Source organism: Denticeps clupeoides, chromosome 16 (assembly GCF_900700375.1).
Source record: "Denticeps clupeoides chromosome 16, fDenClu1.1, whole genome shotgun sequence".
In the NCBI taxonomy this organism is placed as follows: Eukaryota; Metazoa; Chordata; class Actinopteri; order Clupeiformes; family Denticipitidae; genus Denticeps; species Denticeps clupeoides.
The window spans coordinates 18,727,327-18,752,785 of record NC_041722.1 but is presented as its reverse complement, the minus strand read 5'-3'; the positions used below and the strand labels follow the sequence as shown (position 1 = coordinate 18,752,785).

The following is a 25,459-nucleotide window of genomic DNA, read 5'->3' as shown; positions in this document are numbered from 1 at the left end:
GTGAGTAGAATAATGTAGGTCAGCGCCCATTTTAATGTTCACAAGTGGAAGAGAAAGTGCCCCTATTTTCGCTTTAACCAATGGTCCTCACAAAGGAAGGGCAAAGCTATGGAAGCTGTGGAATAAAGAAAAAGATTTTGCTTCTTTTTCAAAGCGCGGTCAGCACGAGGGAACATTCTGCCACATGTAGCTTCTAGAGTTGGTGCTCTGATGTAAGCAGATCTCAGCGCATGTCCTCTTCACCACTCAAATAATTATAAATAGAAAAGCACAAAATAAGATGATCTGCTCCCAGGACGCAAGCATGACAGCAGGAACAACATCAACAACGATGAGGCAAAGTGCCTGAGTGAGCATGAGGTGCCTCAGCCACTCCCAACATGGCTGGCAGTGGGGATAGGTGACGTTAATGGGACAATCGGAGCATTCCCAAACCCAATGCCAACCGGGGTTACAGACACCACGCATGCAGCGTGCCCACACTAAACCCATTACCTGCTTGCCATGGACCAACAGAGTGGTAATATGAGGAGCTATTGAACTGGCGTACTTCTCGGTTAAGGCCGCAGCGTAGCGCACCGCCAGCCTACAACGGGATGGGGGGAGGGGTTTGCAGGGGAGGGGTGTGAAACGTGTTGGGACGTACCAGCAAGTGGGATGGAAAGGAATATGAAATGCATACATACATACATACACAACAAGAAACATAAAACACAAGTGCTGGTGTTACCAACAAAGTCATAAAGAAAGTGTTTAAATTAGGGCTGTAAAAAAAATGATCATGTTAAGATGCAACATTTAAATTAGCAGAAATTTTTTAAATTCACTCGTCGTCTAAGTCTCTTTCCCACACTTTTCTCTGTCATGGTTTTAAATCTGCATTATAGCAAACTTTAGGCATGATTAATCAATTAATTAGCAATTAATCTGTTCATCTTTATTTCTCGATTGACAGCCCTAGTTTAAATCTCTACTTACTGCATCAACATCACATTGTAGACAAGCACAGATAATGATCTGGGTCTCTACAGGGGAGCCATTCTTCTCAAAGATTTTCTGGGTGTGGGGACACTGTCGAAATCACCCTTCCCAAATTATCATTTGTTGCAGTGCATGTGATTTACTTCATTTTAATACTCATCAATCATCAATCAATCAGTGACCCTCACGTCCTGTGGATTTTGTCACATTCTTGGAATACTTTATCTGAACCGGATGTGATTGCATTAGACCACTTTCTATTGAAGGGCCGTGACCCTTCTGTATTAAAGGGCAAGCGGACAGAAATCAGAGCGCCAAATGCCCCACAAATTCAGTTTCTGGGTGTCATGCTACTGGGAAACAAACTTGCCCCACCTTGCAGTTTCACCTTCTGATTACGTGGCTGCTTCCTTAACCGCTAAGCCACCACTGCCCCTAAGCATCAGCACATAAGCATCATCTAAATCCAACGCAATGTAATGTCTTTTTCAAGCTGTCAGCCATCTGGAGCTCCCTCACATTAACACGCCGTGTAAACTGTGTTGTAATAGTTGTTCTCTGGCCACAAGTTTGAACTGTTATTATAGTCCGATAATCTGTGCATATCAACAGTGTGCAAGGGACGCGGCAAACCGGTCAGGTTAAAGCTCAGGTGCGAGTGGGGGTGTCTGACCAAAGCTTCCTGCTGCCGGCTCTTCGGTAGATCCTCTCCAGCTCGTCCGTCATGTTCTCTGGACACAGAAAGCCACCAAAATAATGCCATTTAAAATGCTGATCCCTCTCCTCACTGGCAACAGTGTAAATATACAGAACCTACTTGCCAAACATTCTCATACAACATATAAAGCTCCTACAGCTTTCCGTTCAAAATACAGAATGCTAATGGGCTAAGCCGTAAAAAAGTCTAATGCAGAAACTCCCATGGCCCCACAGCAGGGAAACTGGAGCTCAGAATCTTTCGGAGTGTGACAGTATGTCTCCAAAAGCAAGATGCTCAACATGTTTTCGCTTGCTTATGACCTGAACGTCATGCTATTTTTTTCATGATCTCATAATTGTGTGTGCTTCATACATACATACATACCATCTCTGGCAAAGTATTCCCGTCCCTCTTTTTTCAGGATAATGCTGGCGAGCTGGGCCTGGCTGGCCAGACAGTCACAGTCCTGACAGTTTTATTGAAATATCTTGCATCAGTCACTGCTGAGGAACAGCGACTCCACAGAAATTCCCTTCACTTCAACGTAATATTATACGCAAAGAAGATCCTGGAAAATCTTATCTTATTAATTTAAGAAACCAACTGACCGCTAACATCAGTCATAATATATTCATGTGTAATGGCAAGAATGCAAAGCAATGACAGAACTATTATTACTGGTGCTACTATGGATTTAGTGCATGCATTGTGAATCTGAATAGAAATTCTAGTCACTATAACACTATAATTGGGCTATAATTGGACATTTAGGCTACTGCATAATGTATAATGGCTGGAAACTGACAACTTACGGATTACAGTTGCAGTGAAGAAGTAACAAATTATGTATGCTGCAATATTACTGATGTAATAGTTCAGATAGATGTTTCATGAACATTTTTGTGCAATACTTATCTATCTGACTCATAAACTTTGCAATCAACAAAGATTACAATTCACACACAAACACACACACACACACAAAAAGTATCAGTGTGGCACACATACACAATCCAAGACTCACATGAAACTTCTGCAAGATCTCAAAAGTGGGCTTGTGTTTCCACTCATCCATGCTGATCTCAGGCTGCTGCTCCAGGTCGGAGGCGTTGGGTGTGCTGCTCTGACGCTTCACCTTCGAGTGCTTGGGCAGCTCCAGCTCCTCAAAGCTCTTGAACTCAGGGATTCTAGATAAGACCCACGCAACAGAAATGTAGACACACACCCCGACCAAATGGCTGCTCACACAGGCCCATACGAGAGAAGATGTCTTACTCGGCTTCGTTCACCCGTAGGAAGTCCAGCTGCTCCACCACCGCTCCTGATATAAGGGTCTAGAAGATTCGCCACAGAAAATGTCATCAAAGGTCAAACCACGAGGAAGGTGAAAGGTACACAGGGTGCCCCGAGTAAAACCTCAGGCACGTGCGAGGTCTTAAAAAATGAAAATAAATATTCACCAGGACCTCCTTGACAGGAGCGAGACTGAAACTGAGAAGGAGCATTTTAGCCCAGCTTCCTTTCATGTGCTAGAGACAGGCAGGGGAACGCAGAAGCAATAAGAATGAGCTGCGGGAGCAGGAGCTCTGACACCGTCGGGGACAGATACTGCGGAATGTGCGGAGAATACTGAGCTCTCCCTCCAAACAAAGAGAAAGGAGCCCTAACTTTCTCACTAAGAAAGAATTACACACAGATACTACATGCATTGGAGATCCTTTTAGCGACTTTGCCAGACCGAACTAACAGGACAATCAAATTCAACTTTATTTGTCACATACACAGTAATACATGGTATGATATGCAGTGAAAGGCTTTAGTATGCAGTGAAATGCTTTAGATGTTCAATGTAAAAATTTTTAGCTTGGGCATGGGGACCTGGTGTATATGCAGCTCACATAATTAATTACAGAGTAATTGATTGTGTTGTTTAAAAAAACATGGATGTGTCCCTAGGTTAATCCACATAAATACTTCACATCACCTGGAGTCTGTCCACATGAACCTTGACCCCTCCGATGTTGCCCTTCTTGAAAGATGCCAGCATGTCCAGAACTGGGTTGAAACGGCTCCCCCTGGTGGGCATGATTTTTGCTTGCTTTATTTTATTTACTTGTTTTTAAACAAATAATGCAAATGTTAAATTCACAAATAGAAAATGCATACAAATGTCTGTGTGAATATCAGCTTATAATGATGCCATTATGTAACCAAACCAAAAAACGGGAAAAACAGGAGACCAAACCCCAGCAATTTGTGGATGAAATAAAATCAGACAAACTATCATGCACTTTGAGTCTGTGCCATAGTGGATCTTTATTTTAAAAAAGGACCCCATATTTCCAGAAGTTCGTTCCTTTTTAAACAGAGATTCCACACGAGCCGCTAGCTATCAAGTGCACGGCAGAGAGGCTTACCTAATGTTGTCCTCCCGGATCAGGACCAGGAACAGGGGCCGGCCAGGCATCTTCCAGCACTGCTTAATGAACTGCAGTGCATTCTGCACACAAAAATATACAGAGGCATTACATAGCAGTCTTTAAATGTATTTGCAGGGAGCCGTTTTTTTTTTAACCTGCAGCTCTTGCAGTGTTTTGGTGCACAGGACACTATTGCTGGCCAAGTTCACCTCAGCTCACCTTGATGTCATCAATCAGCAGCATGACATCCTGAGACAGGTAGAAGTCACTGAGATCGAACACAATGGGGTAGCACACCACCGTCTTGCCCAAGATCCGATAAATCTGTTGGGAAGGGAGACACACTGCATCACCTGATCCCTGTGACACAAGATAGATGACATGAAGAGCCAGACGTAGACATCATCAAGGACAGGGCGATGCAAGCCATTCATTCTGACAGAGGATGCGTGATGGTGTCTATACCCACACCACATAAAAAGCAAGCACACAAGTTTGACAACACACACACACACACACACACACATACTTGTGTAGCCGCAATTTGGGGACTACATGCACGATGCCACATCGTGGGGACGTGCATTTCTAAAGGCTTTATGAAAAATCTAAAGATAGATTTATGTTTCATTTGAGGCTTTAAAAATGACTGTCACTTTAAAATATAGAAAATACATTAATAAAGCAATGTGACATTTTCCTACAAACTGGGGACCTTGTCTGGTAGACATCACTTGTGAGGACCAGCAGACACACATAGTGAACTGTCTGGTTAACTGTAAGATGTAGGTACTTGTGAACAACATGGGGACGAAACAGCTGGGATGCAGCTATAATGAATGAAAAGATCAAAATTTAATAACATGAATAAAATATTTATTTTTTTTTGCTATTTTTATGTAGCATTCTGAACAGTATTCTGTACATATTTACATTCGATTCAAAGACACTTTACTGAATTGCACCCATTTCCAAAAAAAAAAAAAAGAGATTCTAAGATCCTTTTAAAACAAATGTAATAACCAGAAATCTAAAATACCAGAAAATAAGATACCAAACAAAATAAAATAACTGACTTTACATTCTTCTTTTAAGGGTAGTGATTTTGTTCTTCACAAAGAACTTTACAGACAACCAATCCCTGTCTTTCAAGGCAACAGGTTCAGCATTTATACAGGCCTCACATTGTTGTTTTCCTGGCACTGTACAAGTTTTGATGAACCTGTTTAGATGCTTTTCAACTGCATTCATTTCATCACTGTCCCATTTCTTTTTCTTTACCACCTTTCGACCTGAATGAACAAAGCACATCAGAAAAAACAGAGATTTTTAAGTTCATAAAGGCTTTCTATGAAGTTTAACAAACAGTACCTTTCATGGTAGTTGTGGTACTTGTTATTTCTGTTGCTTGTTCAATTGAAGATTTCTGGACTTCTTTTGCAGAAGGATCTATGGGTGGTTCTACATCAAGAGCCACTTAAACACAAAACAAATGCATTCAAAATTGTTAAGGATTTGATTCTTTCTTGGAGAAAATACACTGCTCACAAATTAAGGGAACACAGAAATAAGACATCCTACATCTGAATGAATGAAATATTCTTATTAAATACTTCTTTACATAGTTGAATGTGCTAACTACAAAATCACACAAAAATTATCGATGAAAATCAAATTTATCAACCCATGAAGCTCTGGATTTGGAGTCACACTCAAAATTAAAGTGGCAAAACAAACTATGGGCTGATGTAATGTCCTTAAAATAAGTAAAAATGAGGCCCAGTAATGAGGCCTTCACGTGCCTCTATGACCTCCCTACAATGACTGGACATGCTCCTGTTTAGGTGACGGATGGTCTCCTGAGGGATCTCCTCCCAGACCTGGTCTAAAGAATCCGCCAACTCCTGCACAGTCTGTGATGCAACGTGGTGTTGGTAGATGAAGCGAGATATGATGTCCCAGATGTGCACATGGGGTCTGAAGATCTCATCTCGGTAGTTAATGGCAGTCAAGCTACATCTGGCGAGCACATGGAGGGTTGTGCGCCCCCCTAAAGAAATGCCACCCCACACCACTACTGACCCACTGCCACACTGGTCATGCTGGAGGATGTTGCAGGCATCAGAATGTTCTCCATGGCGTCTCCAGACTGTCACATGTCACATGTGCTCTGTGTGAACCTGGTTTCATCTGTGAAGAGCACAGGGCGCCAGTGGCGAATTTGCCAATCTTGTTGTTCTTTGGCAAATGCCAAACATGCTGCACAGTGTTGGGCTGTAAGCAAAACCCCAATCTATGGACATCGGGCCCTCATACCACCCTTGTGGAGTCTGTTTCTGACCATTTGAGCAGAGCAGAGAGGCCTGCTGGAGGTCATTTTGCAGGGCTCTGGCAGAGGTCCTCCTGTTCCTCCTTGCACAAAGGTGGAGGTAGCGGTCCTGCTGCTGGGTTGCCCTTCTACTGCCTCCTCCATGTCTTCTGATGTACTGGCCTGTTTCCTGGTAGTGCCTTCATGTTCTGGACTCTACACAAACCTTCTTGCCATAGCTTGCATTGATATACCTAACACTTGAACACTTCCTAACATATCCTAACACTTAAACACTTTTGTTAAAACTGCATATCATATCATGTATGACTGTGTATGTGACAAATAAAATTTGAATTTGATCCTGAACGAGCTGCACTACCTGAGCCACTTATGTCAGTTGTAGACTCCATTTCATGCTACCATGGAGTCTCTTAGCTATTTCACTAAAGCCTTCATTTTAGAAGACAACGTGGGTACCTGCTGAGGCACGTACACAAAACTTGTTGAGTCTTATTAACCTTTCAACAATAGTGGTGAAGCACATTCTACTTTGTAGGGATGTCACATATATTTACATTGAAGGGACTTAATGTTTATTAAGTAAAAGAGAAGTGATTGTCATTGTGATACACTGCAACACAGCACATGTGCACACAACTAAATGTGTCCTTTGCTTTTAACCCATCACCGTTGGTGAGCAGTAGGCAGCCATGAAAGGCGCCTGGGGAGAAGTGTGTGGGGACAGTGCTTTGCTCAGTTGCACCTTGGCGGATCGGAATTCGAGATTCGATATTATGATAAAAATACATTGAAAAGAACAGTTTCATACCTGAATGTGGAAGATACTCTCAACCTGTGAACTGGCAGTGCAATTCTGACTGTCTGATTGCAATTTGACCAAATGTAAAAGTAATGTTTGCATTCTGCAAGCACACTACATAATTTCAAAATTTAAATGTACTAACAGTTATACATGTCATTATCAAAATAGGTGTAGTGTGTGGACTTAGTGTAGAGATTTTTTTAGAAGACAATGTGGGGACATAGTGGGGGAGGTGCAGCACTCTCATCCTGAGTCTTGTGAATCTTTCATAAACATTTGTGATACACAATACTTTATGGGGACTTCACATATATCATGCACATTGCACATTGTGGGGACTTAACGTATATTGTAATTAAAATACATAAAAAAGAGCAGTTTCATACCTGAATGTGGAAGATACTGTCATGCTGTGGACGGTCTGTGCAATGCTGATTGTCTTCAGAGGCACCATCTGATTTGGGGCAGTTACTGGCTTGGTTCATACCCTTTATTGTCTCCTATAATGAACAAAACAGTCAGCCATTAGACCAAACATAAAAGATATGTTGCCATTCTACAACCACACTACATATTTTCAATGTTTAAATGTACTAACAGTTATACATGTCATTAAAATAATTAATTTTGTTACAAAATCCTAATAGATCAAAATAGGTGTAGTGTGTGGACTTAGTGTAGAAATGTTTTTTTAGAAGACAATGTGGGGACATAGTGGGGGAGGTGCAGCACTTCTCATCCTGAGTCTTGTGAATCTTTCATAAACATTTGTGATACACAATACGTCATGGGGACTTCACATATATCATGCACAGTGCACATTGTGGGGACTTAACGTATATGGTAATTAAAATACATAAAAAAAGAGCAGTTTCATACCTGAATGTGGAAGATACTGTCATGCTGTGAACTGTCTGTGCAATGCTGATTGTCTTCAGAGGCACCATCTGATTTGGGGCAGTTACTGGCTTGGTTCGTACCCTTTATTGTCTCCTATAATGAACAAAACAGTCAGCCATTAGACCAAACATAAAAGATACGTTGCCATTCTACAACCACACTACATATTTTCAATGTTTAAACGTACTAACAGTTATACATGTCATTAAAATAATTAATTTTGTTACAAAATCCTAATAGATCAAAATAGGTGTAGTGTGTGGACTTAGTGTAGAGATTTTTTTTTAGAAGACAATGTGGGGACATAGTGGGGGAGGTGCAGCACTTCTCATCCTGAGTCTTGTGAATCTTTCATAAACATTTGTGATACACAATACGTCATGGGGACTTCACATATATCATGCACAGTGCACATTGTGGGGACTTAACGTATATGGTAATTAAAATACATAAAAAAAGAGCAGTTTCATACCTGAATGTGGAAGATACTGTCATGCTGTGAACTGTCTGTGCAATGCTGATTGTCTTCAGAGGCACCATCTGATTTGGGGCAGTTACTGGCTTGGTTCGTACCCTTTATTGTCTCCTATAATGAACAAAACAGTCAGCCATTAGACCAAACATAAAAGATACGTTGCCATTCTACAACCACACTACATATTTTCAATGTTTAAACGTACTAACAGTTATACATGTCATTAAAATAATTAATTTTGTTACAAAATCCTAATAGATCAAAATAGGTGTAGTGTGTGGACTTAGTGTAGAGATTTTTTTTAGAAGACAATGTGGGGACATAGTGGGGGAGGTGCAGCACTTCTCATCCTGAGTCTTGTGAATCTTTCATAAACATTTGTGATACACAATACTTTATGGGGACTTCACATATATCATGCACATTGCACATTGTGGGGACTTAACGTATATTGTAATTAAAATACATAAAAAAGAGCAGTTTCATACCTGAATGTGGAAGATACTGTCATGCTGTGAACTGTCTGTGCAATGCTGATTGTCTTCAGAGGCACCATCTGATTTGGGGCAGTTACTGGCTTGGTTCATACCCTTTATTGTCTCCTATAATGAACAAAACAGTCAGCCATTAGACCAAACATAAAAGATATGTTGCCATTCTACAACCACACTACATATTTTCAATGTTTTAAATGTACTAACAGTTATACATGTCATTAAAATAATTAATTTTGTTACAAAATCCTAATAGATCAAAATAGGTGTAGTGTGTGGACTTAGTGTAGAGATTTTTTTTTAGAAGACAATGTGGGGACATTGTGGGGGAGGTGCAGCACTTCTCATCCTGAGTCTTGTGAATCTTTCATAAACATTTGTGATACATAATACTTTATGGGGACTTCACATATATCTTGCACATTGCACATTGTGGGGACTTAACGTATATTGTAATTAAAATACATAAAAAAGAGCAGTTTCATACCTGAATGTGGAAGATACTGTCATGCTGTGGACTGTCTGTGCAATGCTGATTGTCTTCAGAGGCACCATCTGATTTGGGGCAGTTACTGGCTTGGTTCATACCCTTTATTGTCTCCTATAATGAACAAAACAGTCAGCCATTAGACCAAACATAAAAGATATGTTGCCATTCTACAACCACACTACATATTTTCAATGTTTTAAATGTACTAACAGTTATACATGTCATTAAAATAATTAATTTTGTTACAAAATCCTAATAGATCAAAATAGGTGTAGTGTGTGGACTTAGTGTAGAGATTTTTTTTTAGAAGACAATGTGGGGACATTGTGGGGGAAGTGCAGCACTTCTCATCCTGAGTCTTGTGAATCTTTCATAAACATTTGTGATACACAATACTTTATGGGGACTTCACATATATCATGCACATTGCACATTGTGGGGACTTAACGTATATTGTAATTAAAATACATAAAAAAAGAGCAGTTTCATACCTGAATGTGGAAGATACTGTCATGCTGTGAACTGTCTGTGCAATGCTGATTGTCTTCAGAGGCACCATCTGATTTGGGGCAGTTACTGGCTTGGTTCGTACCCTTTATTGTCTCCTATAATGAACAAAACAGTCAGCCATTAGACCAAACATAAAAGATATGTTGCCATTCTACAACCACACTACATATGTTCAATGTTTAAATGTACTAACAGTTATACATGTCATTAAAATAATTAATTTTGTTACAAAATCCTAATAGATCAAAATAGGTGTAGTGTGTGGACTTAGTGTAGAAATTTTTTTTTAGAAGACAATGTGGGGACATAGTGGGGGAGGTGCAGCACTTCTCATCCTGAGTCTTGTGAATCTTTCATAAACATTTGTGATACACAATACGTCATGGGGACTTCACATATATCATGCACATTGCACATTGTGGGGACTTAACGTATATGGTAATTAAAATACATAAAAAAAGAGCAGTTTCATACCTGAATGTGGAAGATACTGTCATGCTGTGAACTGTCTGTGCAATGCTGATTGTCTTCAGAGGCACCATCTGATTTGGGGCAGTTACTGGCTTGGTTCGTACCACTTATTGTCTCCTAAAATGAACAAAACAGTCAGCCATTAATCCAAACATAAAAGATACGTTGCCATTCTACAATCACACTACATATTTTCAATGTTTAAATGTACTAAGAGTTGTACATGTGTTACAAAATCCTAATAGATCAAAATAGGTGTAGTGTGTGGACTTAGTATAGAGATTTAATTTTAGAAGACAATGTGGGGACATAGTGGGGGAGGTGCAGCACTTCTCATCCTGAGTCTTGTGAATCTTTCAAAAAGATTTGTGATACACAATAGTTCATGGGGACTTCACATATATCATGCACATTGCACAGTGTGGGGACTTAACGTATATTATATTAAAATTACATTTTAAAAAGAAGTATCATACCTGAATGTGGAAAGTCTCAACCTGTGAACAGTCTGTGGAATGCTGAATGTCTTCAGAGGTACCATCTGATTTGGGGAAGATATTAGCTCTGTCTACACCACTTATTGTCTCCTGGAATGAACAAAACAGCCAACAATTAGACCAAATATGAAAGTTATGTTTGCATAACTTTAAAATGCACACTCTCATTCTAAAAGTATGGATAATATCGGGTAATTAAACAGCAGTTTTATACCTGATTGTTGAGGGTGCAGTTATCCAATGAACTTTGGGTGTAATGTAGATCCTTTTCAGAGGCGTTTTCTGACCTGGGACAGTTACTGGCTCCTTCCATTCCACTTCTTTCTTCCTGAAATTATCAAAGGAATCCCCAATAAGTCCCCAAATACTGGTAAAAGATAAAAAAGCTGAACAGTGTCAGGTTGCAAAAGCATTTTTAAATAAATACAGATGCAGAGAATATGCTTAAGTAGGTATAGTGATGATGCATCTTCAGTGAAATAAACAAAACAACCACAATTCTCTAGATTCAATATTTGTTACAGAATTCGAATGCAGGACCAGGGCTGCAAACATATGAAAAGCCCAGTAAACCAATAACAGTAAAATGGATGCGAGCATGTGTGAATTATTCTGATTGTTAAAACTTTATGAACAAACATAATATTACAATTAATTAATACTAAAATCTTAATTTATATAAATATCAGATTTCAAAATATCTTTTACAATTCTTACCTGATTCCTCCAAGGACAATCAGCATCGCCATAATTATATCTAATCTCGTCTCCAGGTGTTATGTCTTTTAAGGCAAAAAGGCACAAATGAGGCTTTCCTTCCACCATGATTCTTTTCATTTTGCAGTTGGGGTTAATGTGATCATCATTAACCAGTCTTCCAAGGGTGCCATCATCCCTTGCAGCATCAATACTGAATTTGAATAAAGAGAATAGTTATTAAATGCAAAATTATACTATTGTTAGTTTGTATTACTTAATTTTATATTATCAATATAATATATAAATTGTTAAACAATTTTTTGTGATCTTGTGATGACACAACTGATATATGCAGACATTATAAATCTACTTCAAATAGCTGAACAAATAAACATTTTTTTTTTGTATTTCTGGAAAATATTCAGACCTGAGCAGGAACCATGCATGAGCTGCTATCTTAACTATTAGAAGCCAACTGTAAATAAGTCAATATAGTATTGCATGTTTACAATAAGTACCTTAAATGCTGACAGACAAATGATGAAATAATTCTGTTCCATCAGAAGAAAACAACCATATTACCCACAATCCCTGTGTGTCTGAGCGACGTTATGTAACCCATTTTGACTCCACATCTGACTTGAAAAAATTAATAATACACATTTAAAGCTGTTATGGGCGGTTTAGCGATGATAAATGATCTAAATGCTCCCCATGCTGTGCAACTCCACACAAGACACGAGTTCCCACATGTGGCAACAAAACTAGAATACTAATAAAAAACTAATACTAGTTTTAGCAGCGCGTTTTCAAATATATTTTTTAAATATTTAATACAGTTATACATCAAAACAAAGGAAAATATATAAATCCATTTGTACTCACGTCCAGAATTTTCCATGCCAGATGAAATCGAACATAAATCCTTTTAGGGAGTTGTGGTAAATTCGCCGTCTTCGTTTACTTTCTTCTGGATCGATAAGGTCTCCTCTGTACTCCAGTATGAAATCTCCTTTGAAAATATCTGACTCGGCAAACACTCCCCTGCCTAATTTGTGAATCACAACCCACATTCATACCTACTTTCCCTCATAGTAATTAGTTTAAGATAATATATCTGCTTTGCTCACCTTTATAGGAATTGATGTATTTAACATCAAGCCCTGCTTTATCACGGCAGGTGGTGATGTGAAAAATGGCATTGTTTATTGGGCTTTGTCGCCTCCGAGCCATTTTTCTTAGCACATTATTTCTCTTACTGCTTAGTGAAAACGTCTATGGAAGATATAGTAATAATTGTAATTTTAAATATCCATAAATAACAGAAACTAGCATGTGCTAACTAAGCTAGTACCATTTAACTAGCTAGCATTGTCATAGCTTTTCTTACTAAAACACTTTACTATTGAAAGAAATATTATTTACCCCTAACACAATGTGTATCATAAAAGTATGAATCTTTAAATGATTTTTTTCTTGCAGTTAAAGTTAGCTTACATAGATCTGGATGGTGCTATAGCTCAGCAAACTCAGTCTTGCTAACTGAGGCACTTATTAACAATTAGCTCTCTCATTGGTTTCTGATGGTCCGTGACGTCATCAAGACGAGCCAATAAGAGTTCAGCATTGCTGTACCACGTGTTACTGTGTGTATCTGCAATTGCAATTACCCTCTTCAACCCTAGTTGGCGTGTACACACTGTGAGCAATTCCAGGCACACACATACACAATGTTTTTCAAGAAAATGTCCATCTTGGGGACTTTGGAGATATTAAAGGGGTAGGCTTATTTTGATGAAATATACATGCTAGCGTAGTTAACTTTGTGGGGACTTGGTTTTTGGTCCCCACGATGACACACGTCCCCACCTTATTGGTGTGCAGTCAGGTCAATGTCCACATATTGGTAGGTTTACAAACACACACACACACACACACACACACACACACACACACAAACACACACACACACACATATACAGTATATATATATATATATACCTGTGATGATGGCTATTTAAAAGGGACTGAGTGGTGTTTGATCTTCAGGTCATTTTATTGTCCCTGTTATTATCTGATATTATCCAAAGACAAGCAGGCATACAGACGAGAATTTTAAAATCGATAAAGAACCATTTTAAAATATGACAAAAATATGATTTGGTGCCACCAAATAAGGCAAAATGACAGTATAGGGCTGAAACGATTATTTGAAAAACTCGAATGATTCGATTACAAAAAAAATTATTCGAGAAAAATTCTTAGCCTCGAGGCTTTGTTTAAGTAGTCACCAAAGTCCATCTATTATCGTATCACTACCGCGGAGCTGCGCAGCACCGGAGCGCGTAAAAGGCAAAAAATGTCTGAAGGGTGGGACCATTTTACGCTGCATAAGGTGGACAACGTAGTGCAGTGTATACACTGTAAAACGGGCCTGGCTTACCATAAAAGTACTTCGTCAATGCTACAGCACCTTAACCGAACAAATCCTCACGTAAACTGCACTTTTCCAAGCGAGCTACAAGGTATCGTATTTTTATGATTGCTAACTAACATTAGCGCTTCTTAGAACGTACATGATTTATAATTATTTGTGTTCTGAGTCAGTGTGTAGGGGCAGCGGTGGCCTAGCGGTTAAGGAAGTGGCCCCGTAATCAGAAGGTTGCCGGTTCAAATCCCGATCCGCCAAGGTGCCACTGAGGTGCCACTGAGCAAAGCACCGTCCCCACACACTGCTCCCCGGGCAACCTGTCATGGCTGCCCACTGCTCACTCAGGGTGATGGTTAAATGGAGAGGACAAATTTCACTGTGTGCACCGTGTGCTGTGCTGCTGTGCATCACATGTGACAATCACTTCACTTTAAGAAAACTTTAAGAGTCGATAGTGATGAGGCATGATAAGGCATGAGATCTCACTCGTGTAAATCATCCCTCCCGCTCGACACACACACACACACACACACACACAAACACACTGATAGGTTACATCTCAAAACACGCATTCCCCATACATTAGGTAGTAATAATAAATGCAACAGATGGACAAATCTACATTCATTAGCATATAGATTTACTTTTGGGGGAGTTGATTGCATTTGTTGCACAATATTTTTTCTTCCCCACAGTACATCACAGGCTTGCACATGCATTGCACACACATGCACAAAGACAAATTCTCTCTCTCTCTCTCTCTCTCTCTCTCTATTTTGCACATAAAATTGCACAAAGACAAACATTCTACCCACCTACCTCATCTGGATACAACTGGAAACTGAACTGTATTGTTTAAGTTGGATTATCAGTAACACTTGAATTGTTTATTTATGTTTTCTTTTTACTTTTTTTATGTACCTTTATACTTTTTTTCTCTTTATTCTCAGATGGGCTATAGCAGGGGGTACACCCCTTTTTCCTTTTTTAATTAAAATAAAACTAAGGACAAATAGGCTAGCCTATAGTTTTTTTCATGAATGTTTCACAGAAAGATTGATTAAATGGGTTATCCGATTAATCGATTAATCAATGAAAAAAATTGACAGAATACTTGATTCCAAAAATATTCGATAGTTGCAGCCGTAATACAGTATAGTATCTGATCTTTAAAACAGAGGATTATCTAAATATCATCATTGATCAGACAGGAATACATATCTGTAAACAGCTAAATGTATTTATGAAGGTGAAAGTGATTTGTTTTTGTCATTGTAATGGAACAGCACATGGTGACACACAATGAAAGGTGTCCTCTGCATTTAACCATGGCAGTGGGCAGCCATGAAAGAGCATTAAACACCATTAAAGAGAAGGCAAATTAATTGAATGAATGCCTCAATAATTAATAATAATAATAATAATGACATCCCTGTCATGTTTGCATAGGTCGAGCAGTTACCTTACAGGTTCCAATGCAGCCCACGGGTCTTTCAGGACGGCCGCTCAGGCCCAGTTTCTTATTGACAGCCAGGAATCGGTACGCCTGAGAAGACAAAAAAAAAAAATAACACTTGACACTTACAGTCATTTCAAAGGCCAGTTGTTCTCCCCACAAGGTCTGGTAGAACTCGCTTTTCTCCGGCGCTCTCCCACACAGGAGCGATTAACAGGGGCCAGAGCTAATCCCCCGGCACTAACACCGCTCCGCGGCATGGAGGAGACGTTGAATGCTGCAGGCCAGCCCTCACGCCCACGCTTTCCCTGCCTGTGAAGCACCAACTGCACTTTGCGCATGGAGAGGAAAAGGTGGTCACATGTACCAGGCTTTCGAGCTTCTCCTTGACCTTGCCATTTTTGACGATATATAGATATTGGTATTTTACTCTCTCTTGCTCTCATATCACCACTTTCATATCTGGTTTACAACATTGAATAGTCCAAAAATGCTCAAATTATTGGGTCAGTTTGGAAGCTGGAAAGGGTGTAGTCGAGGACGTACTGCAGTGTAGTGGTTATTCTTATTAATCTTACACTTACAGCAGTTCTTCAAAATCCAGCCTGTCATGCTTGTTTTAAAAATTTCCAATGTTCACTTGCAAATGAGTTTAGAAAAAATACAAAGATTCTCCACATGGAAGCATTTCATGACCCTCACATGAGATACTGTGTATACTGTGCAATATCCAACATCTACTACTCACTGTACATGCTCATTATTACTGTGAAATACCATGGAAGCCATGTGCAATAACACAATGTGCAATAATGTACAACCAACGCTATATATCACACTGCATATAAATCCTTACTCAGTTATTCAATCTCTCCATAGTATGTATATAGCGCTGTAATTTTGTAATTTTTGCCATTTCTGACACCTTCTTGTATTTTTCTTGTATTATTTTATACATGCATATCTGCACTAATGGAGTTGCTTTTTATCTCATTCTACATGTGTCTAGGCAATAAAATACATTCTATTCTATTCTATTCTATTCTGTTCTATTCTAACCCAGCATCTGATCATAGATAGCTAGTCTACATAAAGTCTCTTGGTTCCATGTTGGGTTCAAAAGCAACCAGAGCAACTTGTAAAATATTGAATTTTTCTAAAAGTACTTCTGCCCTTAAAATATCCCACCGATGTTGAGATGTGGTGATCACTTACAGAAAAGCGCCGAGCACCACCAGCATTCAGACACTAGGTGGAGCTCTGCCGCCCCGATTTTGCTGCGGGGCCCTGGACTGTTCGAGGCGTGCAAGCATGTCGGGTAAAAAGGCATCAGCGTCACAGTGGGATAATGTGCTGAAAGCGTGCCGTTTGAGGGGAGGCGAGGAGGAGAAATGATGGTTGCATAACAAGCGACGGCCTCGGGCAGCCATGCCTGTTAGTGCGGAGGCGTTTCGCGGGACCTCTGTACCTCCAGCCCCCTGTGTGTGGAATAATGCATGCAGCTGCACGCACACACACGCACGCACACACACACACACACACACAGCTGCCCATGTGTTAAAGTAAGACCAGTCAACTGACGCTGCGCTGCAGGGCAGAAGCGGTTTTTGATGTCGAGAGAGTTCGTGTTGACGAGAGAACGGAGGTTCAGGGGTGGAAGGAGAGGTCAGCATAAATGAGCGGGAATGAAATTGTTTCATTTCTCCACTCAGGGCCCCTCTGGAGCGCAGCGGCTCGACGCAATCACAAAACGGCGGGGTCACCAGCCGCCGCGAAGGCAGCGGCGGAGAGGGGGCCGTGCGATTCCGCGGCCGGGCAGCACGCTGGCAGGAGTAATTGCCGCTCTCCCGGCGTCCGGCAGATGCCGTAAACACATTCAAATGGCCTGGGGAAATGAGACGGCGTGGCTTCGAGAAGGTGCTGGAGCTTCTCTCCATCGCACGCCAGGTGAAGAGTGGGAAAACGAGACAGAGAAAGAGAGAGAGAGAGAGAGAGAGAGAGAGAGAGAGAGGGCGAAAACAGGCGCCCAAAATCATAAGCACAGCAATCACGCCCCAGACGACTGCAGGGTTCATCTCAAGTCACGCTTCTAACGATTAACCAATCAGACGGCAGCATGTAAATGACTGTAGCTGTTGGCTTTTTATTGATGACCTGCCTGGCTGATGAATTGACCTGCCAGCACCTCAAGATCAAGGATTGGCGGGTGGATTCGTTTGATTGGCCGATGGATTTGTGGTGCCGTACCTTCACCAGCTCCTTTTGGGGCCAAATCTGTATGGGCTCCACCTGCTGGGGAGTCTGGGTTTGGATCCCATAGGTGTTGAGAAAGACCTGCAGCCTGAAACGAAACACGAAATCTGCATGGAATGTAGAGAGGCACTGGCATAAAAAAACGATTTGTTAAAGTCATTTAGTGAATTCGTCAAAATGAATTCTTAACATAGAATTCGTACAATTGATTAGTATGATTACAGCTTTGTTACAATCATTAAAATTATTATTACAGAAAATATTACACACTAAAGGCATGACTAGAGGCGCTTCGCATTCACTCTGAATGGGGAGACATCATGCACTGCCAAACTTTCTATTCTTAAAAATGTGTGTGTGTGTGTGTGTGTGTGTGTGTGTGTGTGTGTGTGTGTGTGTGTGTGTGTGTGATATATATATATATACTTCTTTGTATCGGTCCCAAGCCCAAATAAATGGGGAGAATACACAATCCCAGTCTTTCATATCGACCATTTTAGCGTTTGTTAACATTTTGTTAAATGCTGCTGTAGACTTCTATACATTTTGTGTAGAGGAAGGAATTAGTTATATCATTTAACTGCTTTATTTAATACATCAATGCTAACACGTATAATTAACCTTTATAAAATAGTTTCAGACTCAATTAATTAGAATTAATATTAAATAAAGTGTAGTGATTGTCACATGTGATACACAGCAGCGAAAGCACACGGTGCACACAGTGAAATTTGTCCTCTACATTTACATTTTTGGATGAATACTTTTTACTTGTACTTTACTATTATTATTATTTTATTACTCATGTGTGTGTGTATATATATATATATATATATATATATATATTTCAGACATACCCCAATACACTAACCTAAATCTTTATCTCTTGTCAATAAGCACTCTAGCTTCTGAGGACCAATAAAATGCATGATCTCAATGCTAATGAAAATTGACATTTTCCCATCTTCATGAGTACATTTGGTCCTCACTAAAATAAGATTACTTGGACAGAAACAGTCTGTTCCACACTTCATTTCGTAACACATACCTTTGACTTTCGGCGATCAGTGCGACGTGTATGACCACATCATTCTCAATAGGGCCCTGTAAAACACACACACACACACACACACACACACACACACACACACACACACACACACAATAAGAGATGGGCTTTTAATGATTTGCAGAAATAATGAAGAGTTTGTGGGGGAAGAGAAGCATACACGGTGTTCATATTGCTTTAGTGACAATGACAACTCCGCTCAGCAGACACTGAAAGAATTGATTTAAGGTGTGATTATATAGGAGTGCAAGCCGGCAGGACAACAGGACTGCACAAGCAAAAGCACAAGACAAGGTACAGGCAGCGGGTGGGGAAAAAAGGTGCATTGTGAGATAAAATGGGTGCAAGAGGAGAGTAAAAGAAGGGCGATAAGAGAGAATGGGGACCTCAGAGAGTGAGAGACACTGGAAGGATAAGAGTGAAAGAGATGGCAGGGATAAGTACACGGGAACGGGGAAAAGGAGGATCCAGGGGATTTAGGCGGCCAAGATCGATGCGGTTACAGCGGTTCGCGTTTTCGCTATGCGCTAATCTCCCTCTGATAATGAGCCTGTAATTTCTGCATATTACAGTTGGTCAGATAAGTCACTAAAAAGATACGAATTAAGCACAAGGCAAACACGAGAGAACAGCGCAGCCAATCAGCACAATGAGCCCCGGCTACTGAACAATAGCCGGGTGGGAATTGTCTGAAGAATTCAGTTTTGATTCCATATTCTGGGTCGCAACCGAAGAGGCATCATGGAATAACATCATAACACAACACAATGCATCCCAGCACAACACAACATTCACGATTTGTGGATAGTGGTTGCAGTATAATAATTAAAAGTACATTCAATCATTGCATATTGTTCACTATTCACTAATATACACACATTCTGAGAAACTATATTAAATACCATATATATATATATATATATATATATATATATATATATACATATATGTATGTATGTATGTATATCTTTTTATAAAGATTTTTATTTGTGGAGCATATATTTATATATGCATAATGGGCAAACTGTGAAATGGTTGAGGGCGGGATAATTTTGCATTGTGGTGGTGATGACACTATTTCATGAATATATTGTCCAGGTCCCCTGATGAAGGACAGTGTGTCTGCACTCACAGTTATCACTCGCACCCTGCACGTGTGAAGAGCCCGCAGACAAGCGCTGGGCAAACAGCGTGACTCACGCGGCCACAGCCGGGGCGACAAATTCACTGAGGGAGGGGCGCGGCATGACTCAGCGAGGGTGGGCCAAGTGGGAAGCAGGTCTGGGCTCGAAACGTTGTTGATGTCGTAAGCAAGGGAAATGGAGTGAGAGGAGGAAGAAATGCACACGGATGAAGAGAGAAGAGAGTGTTGGGGAGGTGGGGTGGAGGGAATGAGCGATCTTGGCTGATTAATTGTAAGCAGAAGCCTCCGAAACAAGGTGTGAAATCGTCCTCGTTTAGCATTCTGCGCCCCAAAATTACGGAGGACGATTTGGAGGCGCCGGCGAGAGGAACAGATTGAGAAGGAGAAAGTTTCAGAATGATGAAATGAGGCTGGGGGCAGAAAAGGACCTGGTCATCCAGAGTTTACCACATGATGCATAAGCACCCTAAACAGGAGGATGGTGTGAAAGCCACCCGGTGACTTGGGTGTCACCCCTGACACCCAAATCAGGAACCTAATACTGTAGAAGAAAAATTCCACTATTTGGCATCAAATAAGATCATAGAATAATTTATGAGGGAGTCAAGGGCAGCTAAAACATTTGTAAGTAAAATATTTGTAAAATAACTGTATAAATATAAAAGTAATATTACATTTTCCTGATCCATGTGTAATTAGAGCTTTTAAGGGTTGTGGGACCTTCATATGATGCTCATTGGGAGACCCGGGCTCAAATCCCACTGGGTGCACTCTTTGTACTCCTAAGGAATGGTTCCATTCCTAAAGATTGGTTTTAACACAACCCTTACCTGGTATGGCGGTTCAGGAGACGCCATTACACGGACCCACAGACGATCTAGATTTACTCATATATTTTCAGGCCCGGCCTCTTTTAAAAAGTACGGTTTCTAACGCAATAAAATGTTGTCCCACACTGTCCACTAGCTGTCTGCTCTGTATGCGCACCCAGTGGTACTGCACATGGCTGACTGTGAATGGGAATACTCAGCGGTAGAAAGTGTCTGCAAGGTTTTGTTGGGTCTCATGGACCTTTTAACCACAGCAGGGGGTAAAAAAAAACATCCAACGCACGCAGGGCCTGACGTCAGCTCTGCGGTCCTGTGTGCTCCCCTTATGCACGAATAACAGTCCGTCTGGATTATTCGAGCTACAGAACACAGACCCGGGGCCCTTCGCTGTGAAGGCAGCACGTTCGTATTGCGTTTACCTATTTAGCTTCTCCTCCAGCGCCGTGAGCAAGTAATGACACTAATACATCGAACTCGGCTACAACTGTCAGAAATCATCATACAAATTGGGATAAATGTTCTTCGGACTCTACACACCGTTGCTGTTGCCCAACTAAAGGGGACAAGAGAAACAAATAGCTGCTGGGAAAACATATACAGATGGATATATATATATAATCAAATTTATTATTTTGTCCCACAAACACACGCAGTGTAGACAACCACTGAAGACCTTGGCCTACGAGAAGAAAATATGAAGAAATGTTCTGAGAGGATCGTCATACAGTATATTGTATTTACAAGAGCAAGAGATCACAGTAGCCTTGACCTTTGACAACAGTCCCAATAGGTCCAAGAAATTGTGGTGGCTTAGCGGTTAAGGAAGCGCCCCCGTAATCAGAAGGTTGCCGGTTCGAATCCCGATCCGCCAAAGGTGCCGCTGAGCAAAGCACCGTCCCCACTCACTGCTCCCCGGGCATCTGTCATGGCTGCCCACTGTTCACTCAGGGTGATGGGTTAAATGCAGAGGACAAATTTCACTGTGTGCACCATGTGCTGTGCTGCTGTGTATCACATGTGCCAAATCACTTCACTTTCACTTTAAATTCCAATAGGCAGTGAAATATTTTTGTTTAGAAGACTGAGATGCATTATTGGACAACCCAAAATTGCAGACGCCGAGAAACTGTGAGAGAGGAGTGCAGTAGACTCTCTGATGTCTGGCAGAAGCAGATTATATTTCACACAAGTGCTAAGAGATTGAAAAGCAGGTCCTCCAAAAAGCACAAACAAGATGCCTAGTTAAAACTCAGACAAAGCAGGTAATTGAAAGGAGACAGACGCCTCGCTGCCAATCGCACACAAAAATTCCGCTGTGAGTAAAAAATCGTGTCTCACAGGATTTTCAGACTGGCAACGTGAATCAGCGACTCGTCTTGATTCGGCGAAGCGATGCAAGATGCGTGAAGCGGCCGGGGAAAAATTTGATGAACTCGTCAGCTCCATGACATTTTAAGGAAAGGTTCTGACACTGAATTAAACAGTCAGCCAAACATGTTGAGCCTGGGCGTTCTTTTGGTGTAGTTTCTTGTAGGCGAGTACACGACCTCGATCAATTTGTGGCAAAAATTGCAAAACAAAATTTTTCTAATATAAAACAAAATATATTGAAATGTAAATTAAGAGGTTTGAAGCAAAAACGTATAATGTCAAAATTTGTTTAAAATTTTTGGCATAATTCTGAAACCATAAATTCAGCTCGATGTCTTTGGCAGCTTTGGGCTTTTTTTTTTCTTGATCACTATGAAAAGTGGCAAGAATTTGCATATTTTGCAAATATGTATTTGAATTACCCTGGTTTGTGGATGTAAGGTGACAGATCTAGTGCCACATGAGCTGCTTCCAAGGCTTGTAGGATTTTGTCACATCATTGCACTAGCAGCCACCTGCCACTAGCGGCCGCCACCTACTTACGATGTACTATTTTGTAGGTGTCTTTTTTTTTTTTTTTTTTTTTGCTTGCTATGAGATACTGTTTGTTACCTGTTTCTTCTGAGATGTGCATTATGTGTCTTGGTTCCAGATAGACCCTGTACATTTCAGTCTGCTTTAGTCACACACCCCTCACATCTTTTTTTGTACACAACCTTAACAAGACTTGCACTCCTTAATATTGCATCTACAGCCTGGCATCCTGCCGTGTAAGGTGTCATCCCTCTGCATGCAATTCAGCAAGGCATCGCCACGAATGCACAGCTCTGCCACCACAAACCCCTGTGCTGTCAAACCCTGGTCTAGAATCACATGACGAATGCATCTCCATGCATATATCAAAAAGGATGCACGGTCCCCCGGTCTCTGTGCTGTTATATAGGACGCAACCGGGGGAAAAAGAGATTAAGAGATTTATCATTTATTCTGGGTGTACTACATCAATTCCACTAAATACATGCAAATACTTCAACACATCTCCCACTTGGACAGAATTAGAAACGAATTGCATATGGGGCCTTCGGAAAATGAACACATCAGGGCATGAAGCCCCATTACTGACGGGACAATCTTGCCACCCCCCTCACACTCCATTTCACCCCGTTTTCTCTTTCATCTGTATGTCTGTGTGAAGCCACACCGACATGCAGAGACCAGGAAAAATATCAAAGCGAACAGAAAAACGGAAGAGGGAAAACATGATGACAACCGATTCATTATAATACAGCAAACAGATGAGTATATTTTTTTAAATTCTGAGCGGGGGAGTCGATTTTTCTATTTCCATTAGAGAAAAAACAACGGCCACAGACCTGCCTCTTTTTTTTTTTTTTTTATATATGTTATTGTCCTATAAACAATGTCATACCACACAACGTGGCATGGCCAGCGTACAAAAAAAGGACAGAAAAAGTAAGGCAAGTCTTTAGAGAATATTTAGATGAACTTGTAACCTTCTTATTTTCTGACTTCTGTATAGAAACGAGAACAGAGTGAATAAAAAGATTGTATTCATAGTTTGGGGTCCCAGTGAACCAGAATTGATCACTTCATCGATGGTAACACGGAAGCACGTGGTCAGTCGCTCTGGATAAGGGCGTCTGCCAAATGCCTTAAATGTAAATGTAAACAACAAATATGAACAAAAACTATTCTGTAGAAGGTCAAGGTGAATATTGATGTAACTTTAACAGGAACGGTCAATGAATGGCTATGGCCTTTTTAGGGTAGGTGGTGCCATGGACGGCCTTTGTCAGTAAGCTGAAAGAGACTAGACATTGCCTCTGCCAGCAGGACACAGACCCAAAACTTACGTGTCTGTCCACATAATGAAGCTTCTCCCATGGCCATCTTAGCTCCCTGACATGAAACCCCGCTGTAGATCTGGAGAAGTTCTCGGATACTCTGCTCTGTACACAACATTACACAACATTAAGAGGTTGGGAAAATCACTCCACGAGGCATTTAAATGCATTATTCCAATAGTACGAGCACTCCACAGTGTTGCCAGGGCTGGAGCTGTGGATTTCAAGGCTTTTGCTACTCCTTAACCTGACAGACATTTAAAAGTCTCTGCCGAGGGAGATTGCTCTAAATGTTAAGCTCCCTGCACAATTGCTGCTCCTCATCCACAATACCACAGCCTGATTATAATTTTTTTCTTAAACCATGTGCAATTGTGGCTTTCGCGCGATAACGCAAACCCAACAAATCCGAGGGAACTCCAGACAGTGATATAAAAAAAAAAAAGGTCCAGGCTGATAACATGGGTTCTCTGCAACTTGCTGAACTTTATTCCAGATTTCTGGGAGAGCAGGACAATAACTGTAAAGAAATTGAAGATCGGTGAGTGTGGAATGTTGTGGGACGTCGCCGTTCCTGACCGGGCTGCAGTTACATTCAATTCAGCCCGCCGATCCCATAACAAAGCGAGAGCCGGGGCTCGCTGAGGTACCGCAGCGTCACCGGAGATAAGCAGGGTGAAGGCTGGGGCCAGAAATGGTTCACCACACCACACACTGATACCGGGTCCCTGCGCCAGTGCGTTTATCGTCAGCGTTGCAGGGGTGCAAAGAGAGTTGAAAAACTTTTCAATTTCGGAAAAAAAAAAGTCATGTTTTTTCTATTTTTTTTTTGTTATTCAAGTCAATGAAGCTATAGCATCAGCAGCCGTATTAATAGCCTACGTTACAAGGTGGCGAGGACGTGAAAACTGTCACCAGTCCAAAGACAGGGGGAGTGCGAGTGACAGGGAACCACCAGGTTCTTTTTAAAGATGCCCAAGAATCATCCTGACCAGAGGAAGTCGGGTTCTCGGTTTAATGTCTCCTTTGAAGGACGACACCTTTTAACCGCTTTTTAACCCACCGACTGTCACGTCCCCGTCTAGCGGTCGGGAAACATGACAACAAACGAGGGGAAATTGTGCGGTGGGAATACACAGATACCAGGCCAAAGTGCTTTTATTTACTGTCACTAGTGAACAACCAACCAAACCTAAAGTTCCGTATTCAACAACTACACAACAATCCACAGGAGGACAACACGCCATGAAAGGAGAGACAATACAGTTA

The 25,459-nt window shown here is 40.9% G+C and overlaps 1 protein-coding gene and 2 long non-coding RNA genes across 5 annotated transcripts in view; all 3 read right to left on the bottom strand.

The window, feature by feature from the left end:
* The window catches only part of phkb (phosphorylase kinase, beta), a 64,962-nt gene that overhangs the window by 4,949 nt on the left and 34,554 nt on the right, over positions 1–25,459 (bottom strand). The window contains exons 16-26 of one of the 3 annotated variants that reach the window (XM_028955729.1): positions 18,960–19,015; positions 17,906–17,999; positions 15,665–15,748; positions 4,321–4,461; positions 4,099–4,181; positions 3,666–3,756; positions 2,957–3,015; positions 2,706–2,868; positions 2,066–2,147; positions 1,655–1,712; positions 496–586 (exon numbers count right to left, since the gene is read on the bottom strand). In XM_028955729.1, the coding sequence (XP_028811562.1) occupies positions 496–586; positions 1,655–1,712; positions 2,066–2,147; positions 2,706–2,868; positions 2,957–3,015; positions 3,666–3,756; positions 4,099–4,181; positions 4,321–4,461; positions 15,665–15,748; positions 17,906–17,999; positions 18,960–19,015 (1,002 nt within the window). The remainder of the gene's footprint in view (positions 1–495; positions 587–1,654; positions 1,713–2,065; positions 2,148–2,705; positions 2,869–2,956; positions 3,016–3,665; positions 3,757–4,098; positions 4,182–4,320; positions 4,462–15,664; positions 15,749–17,905; positions 18,000–18,959; positions 19,016–25,459) is intronic. The other 2 variants (XM_028955730.1, XM_028955731.1) reach the window with 2 other exon arrangements.
* LOC114765561 (uncharacterized) lies at positions 5,101–7,685 on the bottom strand. Its single transcript, XR_003742675.1, has 3 exons — positions 7,622–7,685; positions 5,473–5,577; positions 5,101–5,393 (listed from the first exon to the last, which is right to left on the bottom strand). It is a non-coding gene; the product is annotated as an uncharacterized LOC114765561 (long non-coding RNA).
* On the bottom strand, positions 10,639–13,730 carry LOC114765560 (uncharacterized). Its single transcript, XR_003742674.1, has 4 exons — positions 11,790–13,730; positions 11,287–11,400; positions 11,052–11,162; positions 10,639–10,692 (listed from the first exon to the last, which is right to left on the bottom strand). It is a non-coding gene; the product is annotated as an uncharacterized LOC114765560 (long non-coding RNA).